This window comes from Bos indicus x Bos taurus, chromosome 10, assembly GCF_003369695.1.
Source record: "Bos indicus x Bos taurus breed Angus x Brahman F1 hybrid chromosome 10, Bos_hybrid_MaternalHap_v2.0, whole genome shotgun sequence".
NCBI classification, from domain to species: Eukaryota; Metazoa; Chordata; class Mammalia; order Artiodactyla; family Bovidae; genus Bos; species Bos indicus x Bos taurus.
In genome coordinates, this window is record NC_040085.1 from 78,573,664 (window position 1) to 78,596,240 (window position 22,577).

General features: G+C 37.0%; 1 protein-coding gene across 11 annotated transcripts in view; it reads right to left on the reverse strand.

Moving 5' to 3' along the window:
• Positions 1 to 22,577, reverse strand: part of NUMB (NUMB, endocytic adaptor protein) — a 162,855-nt gene that overhangs the window by 29,736 nt on the left and 110,542 nt on the right. For 6 of the 11 annotated variants that reach the window (XM_027552361.1, XM_027552359.1, XM_027552356.1 and 3 more), the window contains 2 exons: positions 10,578 to 10,652; positions 6,190 to 6,222 (listed from right to left, as the gene is read on the reverse strand). In XM_027552361.1, coding sequence (XP_027408162.1) covers positions 6,190 to 6,222; positions 10,578 to 10,652 — 108 coding nt within the window. Of the gene's footprint in view, positions 1 to 6,189; positions 6,223 to 10,577; positions 10,653 to 22,577 lie in introns of those variants that run through there. The other 5 variants (XM_027552362.1, XM_027552358.1, XM_027552357.1 and 2 more) reach the window with 3 other exon arrangements.

Genomic DNA, 22,577 nt, shown 5'->3' on the forward strand with positions numbered 1-22,577 from the left:
CAAAGTTAGCTGTTTAATCTGCCATTCCTAAAATAAATATAATAGTTTCAATCTGAAAGCTTTCAATGTTTGAAATACGGGCAACTAATTTAAATTTATGAACTGTGTGCAGGCCATACAATGTACATTTGTGGGAAGCATTCAGGCCCTTGAGCAGTCTAGTGTCCCCTGCATCTGACATTTTTCCATTCACTGTAATGAAAGCCTCTTGAGGAAAGCAGAGACCAACACTGGGCAGAAGGCATGCGGCACTATGTTTCAGAAAACCTTGGTTTCAGGGTAGGCACTACCATTTACTACTAGCTGGGTAACCTCTTTGAGCTTGTTTATTCATTTGTAAAATGTAGTTTCATCAACTATCATGTCTAATTCACTGAACTGTTTTGAGTAGCAAGTTAGAAAGTAGGTCAAAACACATCACTAAGTATAAAGCTCTCTATAAATACAAGTAGATGGCTGTGAGATACTAGAAAATATACACTGGTATTTGCCCCTGGTTCCTGGCACAGAGCTCCTGAAATTCCCCAAGCAACAAGAACACAAAGAGCATCTCTTGTCCTGACATTTGTTCTCTGATCCCATCCCTGACACAAGGCTCCTAAAACCCTTGTAAATTCCTAAGTGCTAAGAACACTAGGAGCATCTTTTGTTCAATGATACAATCCTGGGTGGGCTCCTGGTAAGAACTTGTCACCAGAACCACCAAGTCATGATGAGAAGCTTAGGATTTTCAGTCTTATTCCTCCATCCTCTAAAAAGGAAGAGGAGATGGAATTGGAATTAATAATCTATCATGTCTACACGAGGAAGCCACCACAAAATCCTAATAATGCAAGGTTCCAGGTTGGCAAACACATGCACATGAGAAGGTGACATACTCCGATTTCACAGGGACAGAAGCTCTTGCCCTTGGGGCACTCCCAGGCTTTGCCGTACGTATGTCTCCATCTGGCTCTTCGTCAGTATCCTTTACCATGTCCTTTAATAAACTGGTAAATGTAACTCTTTCCTTGAGTTCTGTGAGCTGTTCTAGCAAATTAATGAAACCTGAGGAGGAGGTCATGGGAACCTCCAATTTGTAGTCAGAGAAAGAGGTTATTACAAGTAACCTGGGGACCGACTACCTGCAATTGGCATCTGAAGTAGGTGGGACCAGTCTTATGAGATTGAATCCTTAAATCTGTCTGACACTATCTCCAAGTAGACAGGATTAGAACTGAGTTAAACTGTAGTGTCTCAGCTGGTGTCACAGATAATTGCTTGGTGTAGGGGGAAAAAAAAATCTCTATACATTCGGTGACTAAAAGTAAAGTGTTTTGTGTCAGCAGTAAAGAGATACACAGGACAAAGACTAACAGGAGGCAGATTGAACTGAGTTTTTCTAATACAATGGCTTTAAAAAGAGACCTAACAGGGTGGCCTAAAAACATTTTATATCTTTATGTTCAGTGAGTTCCTCGTAAAATGGTACTACGGATTTATTTAGCTCATGAGTTTCCTCAAATACATTAAAATTTAAGATCCTTTTCAAATGTTAAGGGCCATGTAATTGCTTACTAATATTAATAAAACATTTGCCGAGTACAGCCAAATACACTAGGAGCTGTATATAGTACTTTCTAAAAAGTTGAGAATATTCTTGGCTTTCTTAAAATAATGAGCAATTTAACGTAGCTAAGTTTAGAAAAAGATATTTCAGAGTCTTAGGTTTTTTTTCCCCGTTTTAAGATGTATGTAATCTTACAATGGGTTAATAACACAGACCTGTAAGACACCCAGGTTTATCTGTTACTCATTAATAAAGCTTCTGAAAGTACTGCTTCCATTAGATGGAGGAACAGGGAGGTCAGGCCCCTGACAGGAACAGGGCAGAGTATTCAGGTCCAGGACAACTAAGGGAAAAGCAGCAGCAGTTCTCCTCGTCATCAGGAGAACTAATAATTCATCAGGGCTAATAATTCTTTCACCCATCTGCTGCTGCTAAGTCGCTTCAGTCGTGTCCGACTCTATGCGACCCCACAGATGGCAGCCCACCAAGCTCCCAAGTCCCTGGGATTCTCCAGGCAAGAACACTGGAGTGGGTTGCCATTTCCTTCTCCAATGCGTGAAAGTGAAAAGTGAAAGTGAAGTCACTCAGTCGTGTCCAACTCTTAGTGAACCCATGGACTGCAGCCCACCAGGCTCCTCCGTCCATGGGATTTCCCAGGCAAGAGTACTGGAGTGGGGTGCCATTGCCTTCTCCGTTCACCCATCTACTGTTATGCAAATATGTTTGGTGGAAACTCTTGATAACTGTTGGACCATTAAAACATACATAACATGAAGGCTAAGAAAGTATCAAAATTTATGAGGAGTTGCACTAGATAAAAACTCCCTAACATACTGTTCTATGAGATTCTTCATTTTTAGCTTTCATCAAAACACAAATGACTGAGCAAACTCAACAAACCAAATCCCTTTCACCAGACGACTTGTAGATTAGTGTTGAAAGTGAGTTAAATGATGGCAACTTGAAAAGTATAAAAGGCTCCAAATTCAAGAAAAATTTTCATTTACACATAAATTTCTGGAAAGATTATGGGTGATGCTTTCCCCCACCTTGGCTTCCAAACTCTCTGAATGAGTTAACTGTAACTAAAAAAAAAAATTGTGTGTAAGACTGAACTGCCTGGGAAAAAAAAAAGAATGAACTGGCTGGCCATAAAAATAATTCTCCCCACAATAACGTAAGAATTCTGCATTGTATCTCTATGAGATGGAGAGGATCACTAAACTTATCTTAGTAACTATTTCATCACATATGAACTCGAATCATTATGCTGTACACCTTAAACATACATTGCTGTATGTCGATTATATCTCAATAAAGCTGAAAAATAAAAAGAATTCGAAGGGTCAGTTTGACAGGAAACAACAAAATTCTGTAAAGCAGTTATCCTTCAATTAAAAAATAAGTAAAATTTTTAAAAAAGAAAAAAAAGAATTCTAAGGGTCATATTTGTTCACATTATGGGACAGATTAGTATCTTTTAAGAAAATCTCACTAGTATGATTTAAACATCTCTAGATAAATAAAATGCTATTTGAACCACTGGAAAAGATTCTTCAAAGCTTTAATAATAAAGTAAATTGACCAGAGACAAAAATCCAAAATTAAATTGCTACCTTTAAAGAAGAAAGGTAGAAAATAAAATGAGTTTTAGGATGCTCTTTATTTACTAACATCTTTATAAGGTTAAATCTCTTAAACTTTGCTTGTAAATAATCTAGAAATAGAGTGATTGTAGAGCAAAGTGATTTAACAATATAGACTCTGAAATCAGATTATCTGGGTTCAAATCTAGACTCTACCACTTATTGTATCTGTGAATTCAGGCAGGTCATTTAACCCTCTGTAGACTTCAGTTTTCTCACTGTAAGACAGGAGAAAATAATAATTTCAGGGTTACTGTAAGGATTAAGTGAGATAATTCATAGTTTTCTTTCTCATACCATATTAAATTTGTGATGTAGCAAAATGCAGTGAAAATAGCTAAGAAGCATGGTGTGACCCAATTCAGTGACATTAAATGCACAATGACCTCATTATACACAGCAATGAATATTGTCACCTGGGAACTGATTCTCACGTGATAGCTATTTTTGTTCTTTAATATGATGCTATAACCTTCTAAAAAAACACACTTTAACATATTTTTTTATAAACCATATTAATATTTTCTACATCCTAGCATTCATACAGAGAAAGCAATGGCACCCCACTCCAGTATTCTTGCCTGGAAAATCCCATGGACGGAGGAGCCTGGTGGGCTGCAGTCCATGGGGTCGCTAAGAATTGGACATGACTGAGCGACTTCACTTTCACTTTTCACTTTCATGCACTGGAGAAGGAAATGGCAACCCACTCCAGTGTTCTTGCCTGGAGAATCCCAGGGACGGGGGAGCCCGGTAGGCTGCCGTCTATGGGGTCGCACAGAGTCGGACACGACTGAAGCAACTTGGCAGCAGCAGCATTCATAGATAAGACTGCTTTACCACAGTAGATACATTAAAAACTGATCACTTAGAAAATACTTAAAATTATATATTTTAATTGGGTTCATGTGAAATTGCTTTGAGAAATTATATTTGGAAAAGAAAAAATTCTCCATCAAAAAATTTGCTTAACAATCAGGATGCCTATTTATAAGTGTCCAAGTGTCTACAGGATTAATTCTTTCTAGTTATAGATCCCACTGTCTATGGACCTGTTAATGTGATTCTCATTCTATGGACCTGTTAATCTGATTCAGGCTCAAAATATCTACTAAAGTTTTACTGTGACATGTGTGGATACACTACATGACTTTGTATTTCAGACTGACAGCAGTTACTGAGTAAACCATTCAATCTAAAATCCTTCAAACTTGTTTACTTTAGTATAATGGTAGCTTAAACCAGAAGTGAAGTGGAAGTGTTGCTCAGTTGTGTCCAACTTTTGGTGACCTCATGCAGCATGCCAGGCTCCTCTGTCCATGGAATTCTCCAGGCAAGAATACTGGAGTGCTTAGCCATTCCCTTCTCCAGGGATCTGCCTGACCCAGGGATCTAACCCAGGTCTCCTGCACTGGAGGCAGATTCTTTACCATCTGAGCCACCAGGGAAGCCCAACTTAAACCAGAACATGTGGAGGGGATAAAAAGAGTTACAACTAAAATACTTAACTGAGAAGGAAATGGAAACTAATCATTTTAAAAAACTGGCCTTCTTAGGGACTTCCCTGGCAAGCCAGCAGTTAAGACTCCAAGCTACCACTGTAGGGGGCACAGGTTTGATCCCTGGTCAGGGAACTAAGTGCGGCATGCCATGTGGTGTGGCCAAAAAGAAAAAAAAAAAATTCTTTAAAGTAACAAAACCACCCAGTGAAAAATTAACTGTGATGGGATTTTTATATTTTATATCACATAAACACATAAACTTTTAGTAATGTACACTGAGTTATAAAAATGACAGTAGTTTTTTTATACTGTCTCAGTCTGAATTATTATTTTGTGGCACTTACTCAAAACTAAACAATACAGGTTCGATGCAGGATACAGGATGCTATTTTGTGGCACTTACTCAAAACTAAACAATACAGGTTTGATGCAGGATATAGGATGCTTGGGGCTGGTGCACTGGGATGACCCAGAGGGATGGTACAGGGAGGGAGGTGGGAGAGGGGTTCAGGATGGGGAACACATGTACACCCATGGCGGATTCATGTTTGATATATGGCAAAACCAATACAATATTGTAAAGTAATTAGCCTCCAATTAAAATAAATTAATTTAAATTTAAAAAAAAACTAAACAATAAGCTTAGACACAAAAATGTTAGAAATGTATTTATCTATTTTTGTATTGTCACCCTACACATTATAAGGAAATCTGAACACTGAACAATCATTCTTTAAAAAGCACCTACATGGGACTTCCCCCGCGGCCCAGTGGTTAAGCCTCTATGTTTCCACTGCAGAGGGCCCAGGTTCAATCCCTGCCCAGGGAATGAAGTTCCCACATACTGCTGGGTGCAGCCAAAAAGAAAAAAATAGAAAAAAAATTAAAAAAAAAAACAAAACTAAAAAGCACCTACATAAAGAACATTACACATATGACATACATTTGATAGACTACTAATTAAGATAGTTTTTCTTAAGTTACCATCCCAGGTTAAAAACCACAGGATTCCCAAAGATAAGTTCACATACTTGACTTACTTCACCTGAAATTTAACTTAAATTGAAAAAAAGTAATAGCAATAAATGTAAAATTTAGGATACATTTAATTTTCACTTGAATTTAGTATTTCTTCCTACTTCTCTGTCAATATGGAGCACTAAGTAAAGCCTACTTGTTCAAAAATATTCTAATACGAACAACTTTGCTAAATCAAATTTATTTAAACACCTAGTTTTGAGGAAGCAATTATTTTTTAACCTACTTGATTTATTTATTGGACTTTCCTAGGAATTATCAGATTTAGTATCAACAAACACACAGGTAATATCATAGACAGCAGCTTCCAGATTCATTAATTTCCATATTCCATCAAATCAATTCCTGTATTATAAAGAAACCAAAGCTGTACTTCTTTTTAAAAAATACATGAATGCTATACTAGGGGTGTAACTCCTTATAAAGCAAGGCACGAATGTGGCATCAAACTTACTTTTCCAAAGAAGCCTTTGAAGAACTTCCTTTCCTGGAGGAACAGGGGGACAAGTCGAGCGCTATTATTGTATGGGCTTAATGTCCCAGGGTTTCACAGCAATAAGCACACACAGAGGGTAGGTGAAGGGCAAAGTAGGAGAAGGGGAGGAAGTGAGAGTTTTAAAGAGTTATCCATACCAGGAGTGACAGGGAAAAAGGAAGGGTGCATGAAAATGCAGGGAAACATACTGTACGGCCTAAGAATCCACAGAAAGAGAAGATATCAGAACCTGTATTCATGCAGAGCAACTAGTTACTTTAGCATTCTCTTTTGACGTTTAAAACAGATTATTCAAATTTGGCAGCAGAGAAAAAGATTATGACATACAGATTTGGTGAGATTTGCATTAAAACTTTCATAATAGTAAGTGGTAAATATATTGGTAGATGTACATTTTTCAATTTAAAATCAGTGGTTGAATATGTGGAAGTCACCAATTAAAAAACCAGTCCACACTCAAATGATCACACAGTAACATTAAAAAATGCTACACTTAAATTGTAAGTGTGCAGCGAGGATCCTTGTTAAGACTTTTTCTTTTTGAGTTAAAGATGTCACTTAGAGAATTCTTACTAATGCATTAGGATTGATTTATATGTATGTATGTGCTGATCAATTCCACAGCAATCATAGGGAATTAACAGATATTTTCGATTTCAAACACGGAATAAATCATCTATAAAGAACACAAGGCCAATGCTTTCATTGGAGTTGAGAAAATGAATATATTTGAGAACCAAACCACATCTGTGAGCCACAGCTGAAATCTGAGGAATATGGTCGTATTTTCTTTTAAAATTCTATTTTAGAATAAAGAAATTTGCAGTGACAGTTATAAGTATATGTAGGTAAAAAAGAGACAAGTGTCTGTGATCCCAGCACAATTTTTTAAGCATATACAAATTTTGCAAACTGGCCACCATGTAAAGTCTGAAGAATTTATGCAAAGTAGATGAGTTCTAGTTCACCCAAGCTAGCTTAATGTTAACATTTCTTAGTTTTGGCTGAACTATACTTTAAGCCTTTGCCTTTTATAAACTGTTATTAACAGTGAACAAATGCCTAGAAAAAGACAACTATACAGAAATTTGACTCTCTTAGATAATTTATCTAAGAGGATGGTATGGCTAGATAGCATTACCAACTCAATGGACATGAATCTGAGCAAACTCGGGAGATCGTGGAAGACAGAGGTGCCTGGTATGCTGCAGTCCTCAGGGTCACAAAGAGCCGGACGCGACTGAACAACAACAGATAATTTATAAATTCATTCAATATTCTCAAACACTAAATAGTTTTTTTCTCTAGGTTTTGAAAAACACAAACAGCATCAAATATTTCCACAAAATGTTTTCAATTTAAGCTAGAAATATAATAAGGAAAGTGGGTAGTTACATAGTAAGACTAAGCTTATTTCTGCTGCCAAGTTTGGTGACTCTAGCTTTGTTAGACTTTTAGGTAACCACCAGCTTTTAAAAGGTACAGGCGATGTTAAAAGATTCACCATTCTTTAAGGACAGGAAGGTACCAGAAGAAGATTCATTAATATTTAATTTAGCTCCCAGAAAAGCTCCTGTTAAACATGGAGTTTGCCTTCTTTTTATAAAAGACCTCAGATGTTAATGAAAAAAGATGACGTGCAAAATGCATCAAGACAGTTATTAGATTAGAGAATAAAACTAATTTAAAAAACAATTATGATTCTTTTACCTGCTAAAACAAGAACATATATTAAAACAAATATATCAAATAGTGAATAAAAAACCAACATATTAGAAACTGGTAGTATAATGAAACTAGTCTAAAACCAAGACAGAGTGCGAAAGACATTTACAGAGACAATGGGAAGAAAAGACATTTTAAAAGGTCCTCTTGCACCAGTATCAAGCAAGATAACCAAAGGCCCAAAACGCTTTTTATAAAATTGGTACTCCTCACTCTGCAACTATGTCATCAAGGCACTGAAAATGGGCAACAGTCCTTTCTTTCATTTATCTTATACAATCTACACCCCTAAGTGGCTAAGTAAATTATGCCACAAAGTAAATGAATTGAAAACACTGTACCTAACTTTATGAATATAATGTAAAAAAAAATTAAACATATCTAGTCTCTGAGAAGTATTTGTTTAATTATATCTTTTCCTTTGAGAATATAAAGTATGTTGATAACTTCTAATTGAAGTTAAAGTAATCATAAATTTTAACAAATCACTTGGAAGGAAAATAAAAAAACTGTACTTGCAAATTATCCTGCTACTTCAATCCCCCACAAATTTAAAAAACACTAGAACATTACATTTTTAGTTCAACAATGATTTGAGTGATAGGTTTAAGATGTTTGTTTTCCTATTTAACTGGTACATTTGAGCTACATAATTCTTTATATTTTAAAACTTTTTGGCATTCAAACTTGTTCCAGATATGCTATTTCTTCTTCAGTCTGTAGATTTGTACATTTTTATGTTTGCTTCCATTTATTTGAAACTCTAAGAGGAGTATTTATCATCTATGAAAATAAACACATCTCCCAGACACAGCTTTTGGCACAATATAAGCATCTGGCACAGTAGATTACAGATGTTTGTTAGATAAATGTTTGGTAAAAGGAGGAAAAAAGGCATCTAGAAATTTGTGTAGTAAAAATATGAAAGGACAAAAATCATGTATTTTTGCAGACTAACATGATATGATCTGAGGATGAACAACATCTGAAGACTTCCAACTTTCTGCAACCGTTTCCATATAGCATTAGAAAGGGCATTAGTAGAAGGGGAAGTTTCACTGAGTATTAACAAATGGGAAACTGACACAGAGAGCTCAGCCTGGTGCTCTGTGACAACCTAGAGCGTTCAAGGAAGAGGGGATATATATATATTTATGGCTGATTCACGTTCCTATACAGAAGAAACCAACACAACTTTGTAAAGCAATCATCCTTCAATTAAAAATCTTTAAAAGTATTCTTAATCTTATTCTCTTAGTGAACTTAGAATTATTTTGTTAAATAAGAGACTGAATTTAAGTTTCTTTGAAAACTGTATTATCTGCGGCTGCATTTAACTCGGGACCATATTTAGGTGGACATGGCAAGTCTATAAAACTATGAAGTTCCTTTAACATTAATGATGATTAAATGAAGAGCACAGATAAGACTAAGAAGGTATTCAAACATTTAAGAATTTAAATAACCAAAATCTGAGGTAAAGGGTATGTATATCTGTATATTGTTCTGGGTTATTTTTTTTTATGTTTTTTGCATACCATAATCAGTTATTTTTCTCCTCCTTTCCTTTCTATAATAGATTTAGACATTTGCTGGAAAACACAATCCACTTCGATGAGTTGGTTGCTTCCTTGATTTCATATCTTTTATACTGAGCAATTATATATAAGAGGTCATATAAAATACACCAAGAAGCGGAAAAGTTTTGATTAAGCAAATTGAGGGGGGAAAAAAAGCACTCATTCATTAGTAGCCAAATTTGTGGCAGCCTAGCATATCAGCAAACCCAAAGCAACAAGTATTTAATGCTGCTGGGGCAAGGGCATGCAGAAGTAATGCTTAAAGCTTTCACAGCAAAGGCAGAAAAGGCCACACATTGGAGAAAAGGAAGGTTGTAAAAAGGGCTGTCAGAATCCAAAAAACATTCTTCAAACCTATCCAAACTTCAAAACTATTAACACCTTAATCTGAACCTTTATGAACTCTGAACTCCTTTTATTAAACACACAGGCATATGCCTGGGATGTATTCTATGGCGTAACAGGCAAAATAGACATTATTGATCCTTGAAAAGGACTCTCCACTTCAAATATGCTGAAGTTTGTGCAAAAGGCAGGGAAATACTTAATGTTAGAGGAGTACAGAGAAGGAAACTGGGGGATAGCAGTAATGATAGGAAGTCTCCCCAAAATAAACCTCACCGGCCATTAACAGATATCTCTATTTTATACTTTTTTTTTTTCCTGGAAAGCTGTTTCCTACAGATTTAAAATTACTAATTTATAACCCAGTTATCACAGTTAGGTTAAGTGACTGAAATAGTTTTACCCTGGTTTTAGAATATTAGTTATCTATAAGAGTTCATACCACTAGTTTAACATGGGTTCTGAATTAAAACTATCTTTTAGATAATGTCTGGCCTACACTGAAGCAGCTGGTCATTAAAACTTACATCTTTGGATGGACAACGTGAAATGCTCTTTATTAATGAGCACACATCTTTTGCCTTAGAAGAAACACTGTTCTTACTGGACAATGAATCACTGAAATTTACTGAGCAAAATCTTTTGAGAAAGTGTTTATAGCATACAGATCAACACTGGCAACCATCAAATACATACAGCTTTCAGTCTTTTTACAGCATCTTCACAGATGTGCATTCCTCTTGATTCATCAACTTCTACATGCCCAAGGTACTGTAGAAAGAAGATAAGAGTTAGGGATATTGCTGTGTTTACTAAGTAGCTACTATATGGTAGGTATTATGTGGTAGAAAATTGAATACTAAAATTCCACTCAAGAAACTCATAGCATTACACAACAGTTAAGATAATGTGACTTTACTTATTCTCGTGTCCTCATATGAATGAGATTTAGAATAAAGGTCTCAAAGAGTTGTTAAAGGGGAGTAGGTGAAAAAGAACATGATAAGGAAAGGTAAATGTCAGGTAAACATTCAGGTAAATGTTACCTGAATCTAGTGAATCTGAGGCATAAAAGCTTGTGCTAGACACTGTTTATCTCTAGACATAAAAAATAATCCTAAAACAAAGCATGTGTGTGTGTATATACTGAAAAGGTACAAAGGAAAACAACAGCTATTCAAGGCCTGAAGAGATCACATACTCTTTTTATGGGAAGCACATAATAAGAGGGCTGAAAACTAAAAGTTTAAGACAGTACATTTGAGCTTTAAAATATGTATAGAACTTGAAGAAGCCATATGGGAAAGGCTGGAAAACTATTTTAGGCAGGGAGAATTAAACAAAAGCTATAGGTGTGGAATAGAATAATAATTACATCAGCAAGTATTCCTCATCTGGCAAGAATATGAGGTATATGCAGCTATGAAACTTGAATACTGAAATGAGTCTGTACTGAACCCCAGAGACAATGGAGAGCTAAAAAGCGCCTTTTTTTGCAAGGCAGTATTATTATTCAAATTATATCTTAGTATGGGAATAGTCTTGGGTTAAAAAGTACAATGGATGATGGCAATATCACAAGTGCTCTTTTAAAAGGAGATTTAGAGTCTGGTTCTGGTAAGATGGGAGTAGACATGTCTTACCCTGTCCTGGCTTCCCAGGTGGCACTAGTGGTAAAGAACCCTCTGTCAATGAAGGAGAGACTTCACTGTCAATCCCTGAGTTGGGAAGATCCCCTGGAGAAGGAAATGGAAGCCCACTCCAGTATTCTTGCCTGGAGAATCCCATGGATAGAGGAGCCTGGTGGGCTACAGTCTATAGGGCTGCACAGAGTTGGACATGACTGAAGTGACTTAGCAGAGCATGGCATCCTGTCCAACGCTCTGAATGAAATCATAAAACCAGAATAGACTGCATGGAGCACCTATCTGAGATCTCTGTAAAGAGTGTAAGATAAATCAGAGAACATCAGAATTCAAGGTATTTCTGAATTGGCAGAGAGTTTACCTTCCATGCCCCTCCCCCCTCCTTTGGTCCCTCCAGCTTGAACTTAACACAGCCAGATATCCAAAAGGGAGTGCTATGGCACAGTCAGAACTCTGGGAAAAGCACTCTATCTCTGGCTCAAGGACCAGGTATGTGAATACCTTATCCTCAAAAAGTATAGGGATCCCCATCCCTTTATTTATTTATTTTTGTTCTTTCACACCCCAATCCCCAGGAAACCCTGTGGTGGTGTCAGTGGGAGCAGCAAGGGAAACCTGCAAGAGCCACGCACCTCTCACAGACTGTGATTCCAGAAAGGTGGCGTCAACACCTCCAATCCCGACTTCTGCTTTTTTACCCTCTCCCTGAATCTCCCACCATCTGGCCCTGGATGAAGGTGAAACAGTAGCAATTCATGGGCACAATAACTAGTGCCCTAGGGAACACATGCATAGAGAGTTTAAGTAACTTGCTCAAAACCATTCAGCCAGTGAATGCTCAAACCCAAGCAGCCTGACCCACAATAGTCTTACAATGCTCATATATTGAATTTTTCATTTTTATTCCCATCTTTCCAATACTGACTGAATGCATAAAACCTACATAATTAAAATCAATTTAGGAAACTGCTAGACTTTAGGTAACAAAATACCTGAGGTATCAATCATAAAGATCATAAACTAAGGGCAAAATACTTAAAATATTTAAATAATTGTAACTGCTGTAATTTTGAATAAATGTAAAACAGCAAGATTCACTTTTAAGTGAATCAAATAATATATTCAGTTATATATATTTTATATATTCATCCTCATTCTTTTTTATTATAGGTTATTACAAGATATTGAATATAGCTCCCTGTGCTATAAGTAGGTCCTTATTGGTTATCTATTTTATATACAGTAGTGTGCATCTGTTAGTCCAACTCCTGATTTATCCCTTCCTTCCCCTTTCCCATTTAGTAACTGTAAGTACATTTTTTACGTCTGTTGAGTTTGTTTCTGTTTTGCAAGTTCATTTGTATCATCTTTTTTAGATTCCACATATAAGAGACATCATACATTTGTCTTTCCCTACTCTGACTTCTTCACTTAGTATAATAATCTCTAGGTCCACTCATGTTGCTGCAAATGACATTATTTCATTCTTTCTTATGGCTGAGTGATATTCCATTGTGTGTGTGTATATATACCACATCTCCTTTATCCACTCATCTGTTGATGGATACTTAGGTTGCTTCCATGTCTTGACTATTGTAAACAGAGCTGCTATGAACACTGGTGCATGTATCTTTTGTGTGTATGTGTGTGCATGTTTATGTTTTGGCTGCACCACACAGCTTGTGGGATCTTCGTTCCTCAACCAGGGATGGAACTAAGTGGAAGCGTGCAGTCTTAACTGCTGGACTGCCATAGAGGTACCTGCATATATCTTCTGGAATTATAATTTTCCTCAGATATAAGCCCAGGAGTGTGATCGCTGGATCATATGGTAATTTTATTTTTAGTTAGTTTTTTTTTTTTTTTTAAGGAAACTCCATACTTCCTTCCATATTTAAGGAAATACCATACTTCCATTGTGGCTGTACCAATTTATAATACCACCAATAGTGTAGGAGGGTTCCCTTTTCTCCAAACCCTTGTCAGCATTTATTATTTGTAGGCTTTTTGATAATGGCCCTTCTGACTGCTGTGAAGGGATACCTCTTTGTAATTCTGATTTGCATTTCTCTAATAATCAGCAATGTTGAGCATCTTTTAATGTGCCTGTTGGCCATCTGTATGTCTTCTTTGAAGTAATGTCTATTTAGGTCTTCTAGTCACCCTCTGACTGGGTTGTTTGTTTTTTGATATTACACTGTATGAAATGCTTATATATTGTGGAAATTAAGCCCCCATTGGTCATATCATTTGCAAGTATTTTCTGCCAGTCCACAGGTTGTCTTTTGTCTATGGCCTCCTTAGCTGTACCAAAGTTTCTAAGTTTGATTAAGTCCCATTTGTTTACTTTTGTTTTTATTTCTTTTGCACTGGGAGACTGATCTAAGAGAATATCGCTAGGATTTATGTCAGAGAATGTCTTGTTTATGTTCTCTTCTAGGAGTTTTATGGTTCTCATGTCTAATATTAAGTCTTTAGGACATTTTGAGTTTGAGTTATTTTTGTGTGTGGTGTGAGGGAGTGTTTTAACTTCACTGATTTATATGTGGCTGTCCAGCTTTCCTAACACCACTTCCTGAAAAGACTGTCTTTTCTCCAATGTATATTCTTGCCTCCTTTGTCAAAGATTAATTGACCATAGGTGTACGCATTTATTTCTGGGTTCTCTATTCTGTTCCACTGATCCATATGTCTGATCCATTTTACGCTGATCCACGGATCCATTTTACGCCAATACCATGTTGTTTTAACTACTGTTAAACAACTATTACTACTGTAGCTTTGTAGTACTGTCTGAAGTTGGGAGGGGGGTCATGGTTAATGCCTCCAGCTTTGTTCTTTTTCCTCAGGATTGCCTTGGCAATTCTGGGTCTTCTCTGGTTCCACATAAGTTTTAGGAGTATGTGTTCCACTTCTGTTAAAAATGTCATAGGTAATTTGATAGGAATTGCATCAAAATTTGTAGACTGCTTTGGGTAGTATGACCATTTTAACAATATTAATTCTTCCAACCCAAGAGCATGGGATATCATTTTATTTCTTGGAACTGTCTTCAATTTCCTTTATCCATGTTTTACTGTTCTCAGCATGTAAGTCTTTCACCTCTTTGGTCAGGTTTACTCCCAGGTATTTTATCTTTTTTGATGCAATTTTAAGCAGGATTCTTTTTTTTTTTAACTTGTTCTTTCTGCTATTTCACCGTTAGTGTAAAGAAATGGAACAGATTTCTGTATGTTAATATTGCATCCTGCACCTTGCTGAACTCATTTATCAGTTCTAAAAGTTTCTGTGTGGACTTTTTAGGGTTTTCTATATAAAGCATCATGTCATCTGCATATGATGACTATTAACCTCTTCCCTTCCAATTTGGAAAAATGAATACAGAATTTCAAAGTGTTTCCAAAAGATTTTATTCTATCATCTTTATCAACTCAACTGGTCACATACAGGTATTTATGACAAGGGGGCGGGGAGAGGGGGAAAGGAGGGAAGACTTGATGAAAAGACTTGGTAAAAAGAAGAAAATAAAAGTATCTCACATGGACTGACTCAGTCACATAATCTATTTTAGAAATGTGGAGATGGAAATCAGCCTTCTGTCTATTAGAAAAACATGCCAATTGAAAAAAACATTATTAAAAATGTCTCTTTTCCTCTCTGAGACACTACCTCACAGAAGAACTGCAGCTGATTTATGCTTTAATGGCTAAAATATTTGACACTGCGACTTCTTTGTCTGTATGCCTTTTCCAAACTCCCTCTGAGTCAAGGACTTTTATTCACAAAAATGTAGCTTAGAAAAACTAGTGTGTAGAATTTCATTCTTGGATGAATTACGTCATTTTTCGTTTTCTTGAAAAAAAAAAAAATTTAAAAGTAAATTATCCCTCTGCTTTCATACTGTTATCCATGAGAATTGTAGAGCTCTGATGTGAGAGACTACATAGTCAGCAGTTCTCAACATTAACAAACAGTGACAGTCATTAATTTATAAGAAGCTATAAGGCACATTATCACATACACATAGCCTATGTTATAGGCAAATAAAGAATGCAGATGTGCACAACATACATCAAACCTTGTTCAGGGGCTTTAATCAAAAAGAAGTAGCTAAATTAAAATGGACTATTTTTTATGTATAAATTTGGAGCACAATTACATTTGAACAATTGATCTAAACTAAGTATATATGGGAACTCCCCAGCATACCAGTGGTTGGGACTCCATGCTTTTACTGCTGAGCTGGGGTTCAATCCCCAGTCGCAGAACTAAGATCCTACAAGTCACTCAGCACAACCAAAAAAAAAAAAGAAAAAACTAAACTAAGCATATGGGTTAAATCTAATCACTTAAATTTAAAGCTTAAAATAGATTAAAATGATTGAACATTAAGTTTTACAGTGTGAAGCAGCTTTGAAATGAAACACTGAGTATGCAGAAGACTGTCACACTCAAGCTGTAAAATTGTAAGCAACAGAAAATATTTCATCTCCTGGGATAAATAGAATTTTTACAGCTAAGAGAAGTTGGTATGACCAATACATAAGTCCTCAGGCACCAAACATCTATCAAAAACTTGACTCCTTTTCAAGAGAAGATATTTAACTTGCAGTGTTTCAAAGAAAAATTAACTAAGGAAAACACCCAAGAAATTCAGATTAAAAACTTCAACATTCAGTTGTTATCTAACCAATAACACCAAGAGCAGCAGCAAATATTTATTGTGTACTCACTATGTGCTCGGAGAAGGCGATGGCACCCTACTCCAGTACTCTTGCCTAGAAAATCCCATGGACGGAGGAGCCTGGTAGGCTGCAGTCCATGGGGTCGCTAACAGTCGGACACGACTGAGCGACTTCACTTTCACTTTTCACTTTCATGCATTGGAGAAGGAAATGGCAACCCACTCCAGTGTTCTTGCCTGGAGAATCCCTGGGACGGGAAGCCTGGTGGACTGCCGTCTATGGGGTCGCACAGAGTCGGACACGACTGAAGCGACTTAGCAGCAGCAGCAGCACTATGTGCTAGTGGTGTGTTTTTCATATAATGTATCTACTCATTTAATTTTCACGTGTGCTAAGTCACTTCAGTCCTGTCCGACTCTTTACTACCCCATGGACTGTATCCCATCAGGTTCCTCTGTCCATGGGATTCTCCGGCAAGAATACCGGAGTGGATTGCTGTGACCTCCTTCAGGGGATCTTCCCGACCTAGGGATTGAACCCACGTCTCTTACATCTCCTGCATTGGCAGGCGGGTTCTTTACCACGAGCACTACCTGGGAAGCCCTAACTTAATTTTCATAACCTATACTAATTCAAGTTCTCATTTTATAGATGAAAAAACTGAGGCACAGAGAGGTTAAGTAATTTCTTTTTAAATTTTTTAATTGACATATAGTTGATTTAAACTGTTTCAGGTGCAGTACAAAGTGATTCAATTTACACACACACACACACACACACACACACATATGGGGGCTTCCTGGCCTCCCAGCTTCCCAGGTGACACTAATGGTAAAGAATCCGCCTGCCAATACAGGTTAGATGTAAGAGATGCCGGTTTGATCCCTGGGTCAGCAAGATCCCCAGGAAGAGGGCATGGCAACCCACTCTAGTATTCTTGCCTGGAGAAGCCCATAGAGCCTGGCAGGCTGCAGTCCATGGGGTCACACAGAGTCGGACACAACTGAAGTGACTTAGTGCGTGCACATGCACGCATACACATCACACACACATAGACTCTTTTTCAGATTCTTCTCCCTCATAGGTTATTACAAAATACTTAGTATAGTTCTCTGTGCTATACAGCAGGTCCTTGTTGGTTAACTTTTTTATATTAATATATAGTAGTGTATATATGTCAATCCCAAACTCCTAATTTATCCTGGACCCACTTTCCCCTTTGGTAACTGTAAATCTGTTACCTATATCTGTGCTTTTACTTCTGTTTGATACATAAGTTCATTAAAAAAAAAATTTGTTTTTAAAGATTCCATATATAAGCAATATAATGTTATTTGTCTTTTTCTTTCTGGCTTACTTTACTTAGTGTGATAATCTCCAGGTCCATCCATGTTGCTGCCAATGGCTTTATTTCATTCTTTATTTATGGCTGTGCTGGGTCTTCATTGCTGTGCACGGGCTTTCTTCAGTTGCAGTGAGTGGGTGCTACTCTTCACTGAAGTGCAAAGGCTTCTCATCACAGTGGCTTCTCTTGCTGAGGAACACAGGCTCCATGCTTGCAGGCTTCAGATGTTACAGCCCATAGGCTTCAGAAGTTGTGGCATACAGGCTGAGTTGCTCCAAGGCATTTGGGCTCTTCCTGGATCAGGGATTGAACCTGTGCCTCCTACGCTGGCAGGCGGATTCTTATCCATTATGTCAACAGGTAATTTCTCTTTCTTTCTTTCTTTTTAATTTGGCTGCACCAGGTCTTACTTGCAGCACATGAACTCTTATTTGTGGCACGTGGGATCTAGTTCCTTGACAAGGGATCAAACCTAGGCCCCTTGCATTGGGAATGTGGAGTCTTAGCCAATGGGCCAACCAGGGAAGTCCCTATTTCATTCTTTTTTATGGCTAATATTCCATTGTATACACATACCACATCTTCTTTATCCATTCATCAAAGGGTAAGTAATTTTTAAGAGAGATCACACAATTAATAATAACTGGCATAGATCAAACACAAATTCAGGTAGTTTGGCTTAAAAATGTACACTTTTACAAAAGCCTAGATGCCTCTCCAGGATTTTATAACAGAGCCACTGAAGCACAGGAAGCAGGAAAGTGACATAACTATATTTACAATTTAGAAAGATCACTACTGCTGCTGCTGCTGCTAAGTCGCTTCAGTCATGTCCGACTCTGTGCGACCCCATAGACGGCAGCCCACCAGGCTCCCCCGTCCCTACTATGCACTAAGACAATAGTTTGGAAGGAAAACAAGATCAAAAGCAAAAAAAAAAAAAGGTCAAGAGCTCTTATAATGGTCTGAGGGAGAAAACAAAGATGAGGACTTGATTAAAGCAGTGGCAGCAGGAAAAAATAACACAAAATGAGAGGACAGTGAAGATCATATACGATATAGTGACTGTGGCTGACATTGTTAGCTGCTTACATGACAGTCATCCTTTCAACTGGTTTCCCTGCAAGAAGAGCTTGCCTCCTTGGTACAAGCTGAAAATACCAAATATTTGTTTTCTTGACTTTCAACTATAGATTTGACTTGATTCCATCTTAGCCAATGGAAAGTAATGGGAAGTCTCCATGTATCTGTCTGTAAAGAGCCGTCCCATTCTGATACAAAATGCATTTGTTCCCTTGGTCTTTACCGTTTGATAATAATGAGCAAGGACATAATTCTGTTTATTAACAGTATCTTTTTTTAATTAGCAGATAGAGTTGTAAGACAAGCTTTGAAACCTACTTTAATTACTGTTCTAATATTATTACACTTTCATAGGCACTAGTATATTTAAAAACACATGGCAGAGATCAAACCAGCTGGAGCTTCATTTGACTAATGTCTAGTAACTGCATTTCTATTTCGAGTAATTGCATAGTCTGTATTGCTTGTTCTCTAGAGTAGCTATGCCAGTCTTCAAAATCTAATTCTATAATCTCTCTCTCCACTCTTCTACACATGCCTTCACTTTTTATTTCTTTGAGAAAATATATCTTTAGAATAGAATCTCATCAATTTCGGGCCACCAACACCATAAATTAAAGTGCATTTGCCCTGTTTTCCACCTTTGCTACTATTATAGAAGCAGCATCCTTCCTCCACTCTAGAACTAATCCACTCTCTCCATGCTTCTTTGTGGAGACCTTTATGCTCAGGTCTCTACTATTTTAAAAACAAAATTCAACACAAAATCAAGCCACTGGTGATTTACACACTTTAAATCAGTAAACTTCACTTTATGCAAATTATATCTAATAAATCTGTTTTTAAAAAATCAAAACAAAATATACACATAGTTTTTCAACTTCATACTCCTTTTGTTACTCTGCCTTTCTAGTCTCCTTTGAAGACACATTTCCTGAAAAACAAAATTTAACTGCCTTATGGAGGTATAACTGACATACAACAAAATACACACTTTTAAAGTACACAATCTGCTGAGTTTTTTTTTTTTGTTTTTTTTTTTTGTTTGTTTGTTTTTTCCTTTAGGATTGATTTGTTTTTTTTGTTTTTTTTTAAATCTTCCAATTTTATTTTATTTTTAAACTTTACATAATTGTATTAGTTTTGCTCTGCTGAGTTTTTTAATCAAATATATAACTGAGAAACCATCATCACAATCAGCCATTATCACCAAAAGTTTTCTTCTACCTCTTGCAATACTTCCCCCCCTTTAACCCTTCTCCCATCACATAAACTTGTCTGACAAACTTCTGGGATTAGTAATCTCTAGATTTGTTATCTCCTTATTTTGCATCCGTCCACTCAACATAGATTCCATCCCCATGACTCCACTCTAAATCACCAACACCTTCAAACATTTAATCTAATGAAGTTTCATTTCTTACTTGATTTCTTTACAGCATTTTTCTTCCTTGAAAATCTTGGTGTCTGAGACTACATTATCCTGGTTTCTCGTCTCTCTGGCTACTCATTCTTATTTTCCTTTGAAGATACTCATTTATACTGCCTGTCCTTTCTATATTTGTCCCAGGCCACCTTCTCTTCTCACTTAGGCAATCTCACTGACACATGATTCTAATGATGATTTATATATAGCTATATATATATTATTTGAGGATTCCATTTCCAAACTCACCTACTCACTAAAATTTGTAACCTCAAAATCAAAGCTCATGGTGCTTTTGGTCAGTGGGGATATGCACGTGCAACTCTCATATGTACCTCAAAAGCAACTCATCTCTATCCCCAAATATGGTCTCCCTCAGTGAGCATGCCCACCACCCTACTAGCTGCCTATATGGGAAACTTTTCATACCAATCCAATACTAGTTTAGAATTCATGGTTTCTAAGGCAAGCCCAGATATCATTTGCCCAGTATGACTGAGAAAATGCATCTATCTCTAGGTTATAGGGGAAAAAATTTCAGGTTTTGATTCTACCCTAGGTCACCTGCATGTAAGTGTGTGGGATAGGGTGGGATGGGATGGGTTGGAAGGAAGGCAGGTTAAGGGAGGCACACACAGCAGAGAAGATGAACATCTTGAAAGGATTTCAAAAGACCATTTGGAAAAGACCAAACAAAAACACTCTAAATAAGCTGCCCTAGATATTGTATATGCATGTTAAGTTGCTTCAGTCGTGTAAGACTCTCTGTGACCTTAAGGACCGTAACCTGCCAGGCTCCTCTGTCCATGGGATTTCCCAGGCAAGAATACTGGAGAAGGTTGGCATTTCCTCCTCCAGGGGGTCTTCCCAACCCAAGGATTGAACCCACGTCTCTTATGTCTCCTGCACTGGCAGTCAGGTTATTTACCACTAGCACCACTTGGGAAGTCCTTCTAAGATATAAATTTTATATCTTCTGTGCTTACCTCTAAAATACATCCCAACCAGCAATTTCTTACCACAAATGAGAACTACACAGAAAGATACTGAGCCTATTTATCTTACATAAAATACTTTAAAGCTAATGTATTTTGTAGCCAATTAAAAGTGCTTCAATTAACTTTACTATAATTATTTTAACCTCTCAGAATCCTATGAATGAGGTTTAAATATATATATACATGTGCTAATTATAAATATGATACATATTCATGATAAAAAAAAAAAATGCCACTAATTCCAAAGGACATATATTCAAAAGTGAACAAATCACCAATTCTTTACTATCAGAGTTCGGAATTACCTGTGTTGTCTTTTTACAGATATTTCTTACATATATGTGAGCATATACATATTTTCTTTTCTTAAAATTAATTATTTATTTATTTTTGGCTGCACTGGGTTTTAGTTGCAGCACGTGGGTTCTCTAGTTGTGGCAAATGGTCTTAGTTACCCCATGGCATGTGGGATCCTCGTTACTCAACCAGTGATCCAACCCACATCCCCCGCATTGGAAGGTGGATTCTTAACCACTGGACCACCAGGAAGTTTTAATTTTTTTTCTGTTTAACTATAAATAGAATCATTCCATATAAACTGTTCTGTACCTTGCCTTTATCACTTAATGATACCCTAAAATATTCTGCATAAGCACATGCAGAGAACTTTCTTTCAGTATTTCCTTCCAAGGAGCAAGCATCTTTTAATTTTATGGCTGCAGTCACCATCTGCAGTGATTTTGGAGCCCCCAAAATAAAGTCTCTCACTGTTTCCCCATCTATTTGCCATGAAGTGATGGGATGCCATGATTTTTGTTCCCTGAATGTTGAGTTTTAAGCCAACTTTTTCACTCTCCTCTTTCACTTTCATCAAGAGGCTCTTTAGTTCTTCTTCACTTTCTGCCATAAGGGTGGTATCATCTGCCTATTGATATTTCTCCCGGCAAACTTGATTCCAGCTTGTGCCTCATCCATCCCTGCATTTCACATGATATATTCTGCATATAAGTTAAATAAGCAGGGTGACAATATACATCCTTGATGTATTCCTTTTCTGCTTTGGAACCAGTCTGTTGTTTCACATCCAGTTCTAACTGTTGCTTCTTGACTTGCATACAGATTTCTCAGGAGGCAGGTAAGGTGGTTTGATATTCCCATCGGTTGAAGAATTTTCCAGTTGTGATTCACACAAAGGCTTTGGAGTAATCAATAAAGCAGAAGTAGATGTTTTTCTGGAACTCTCCTGCTTTTTCGATGATCCAATGGATGTTGGCAATTTGATCTCTGGTTCCTCTGCCTTTTCTAAATCTGTTTAATAGCCATGTCAAAAAGTCTACAAATAATAAATGCTGGAAAGGGCACCAAGAAAAAGGAACCACCTTACACTGTTACTGGGAATGTAAACTGGTGCAGCCACTAAGGAGAACAGTATGGAGGTTTCTTAAAAAACTAGAATCAGAGCTACCACGTGATCCTGCAATTCCACTCCTAGGCATATATAAGGAGAAAACTA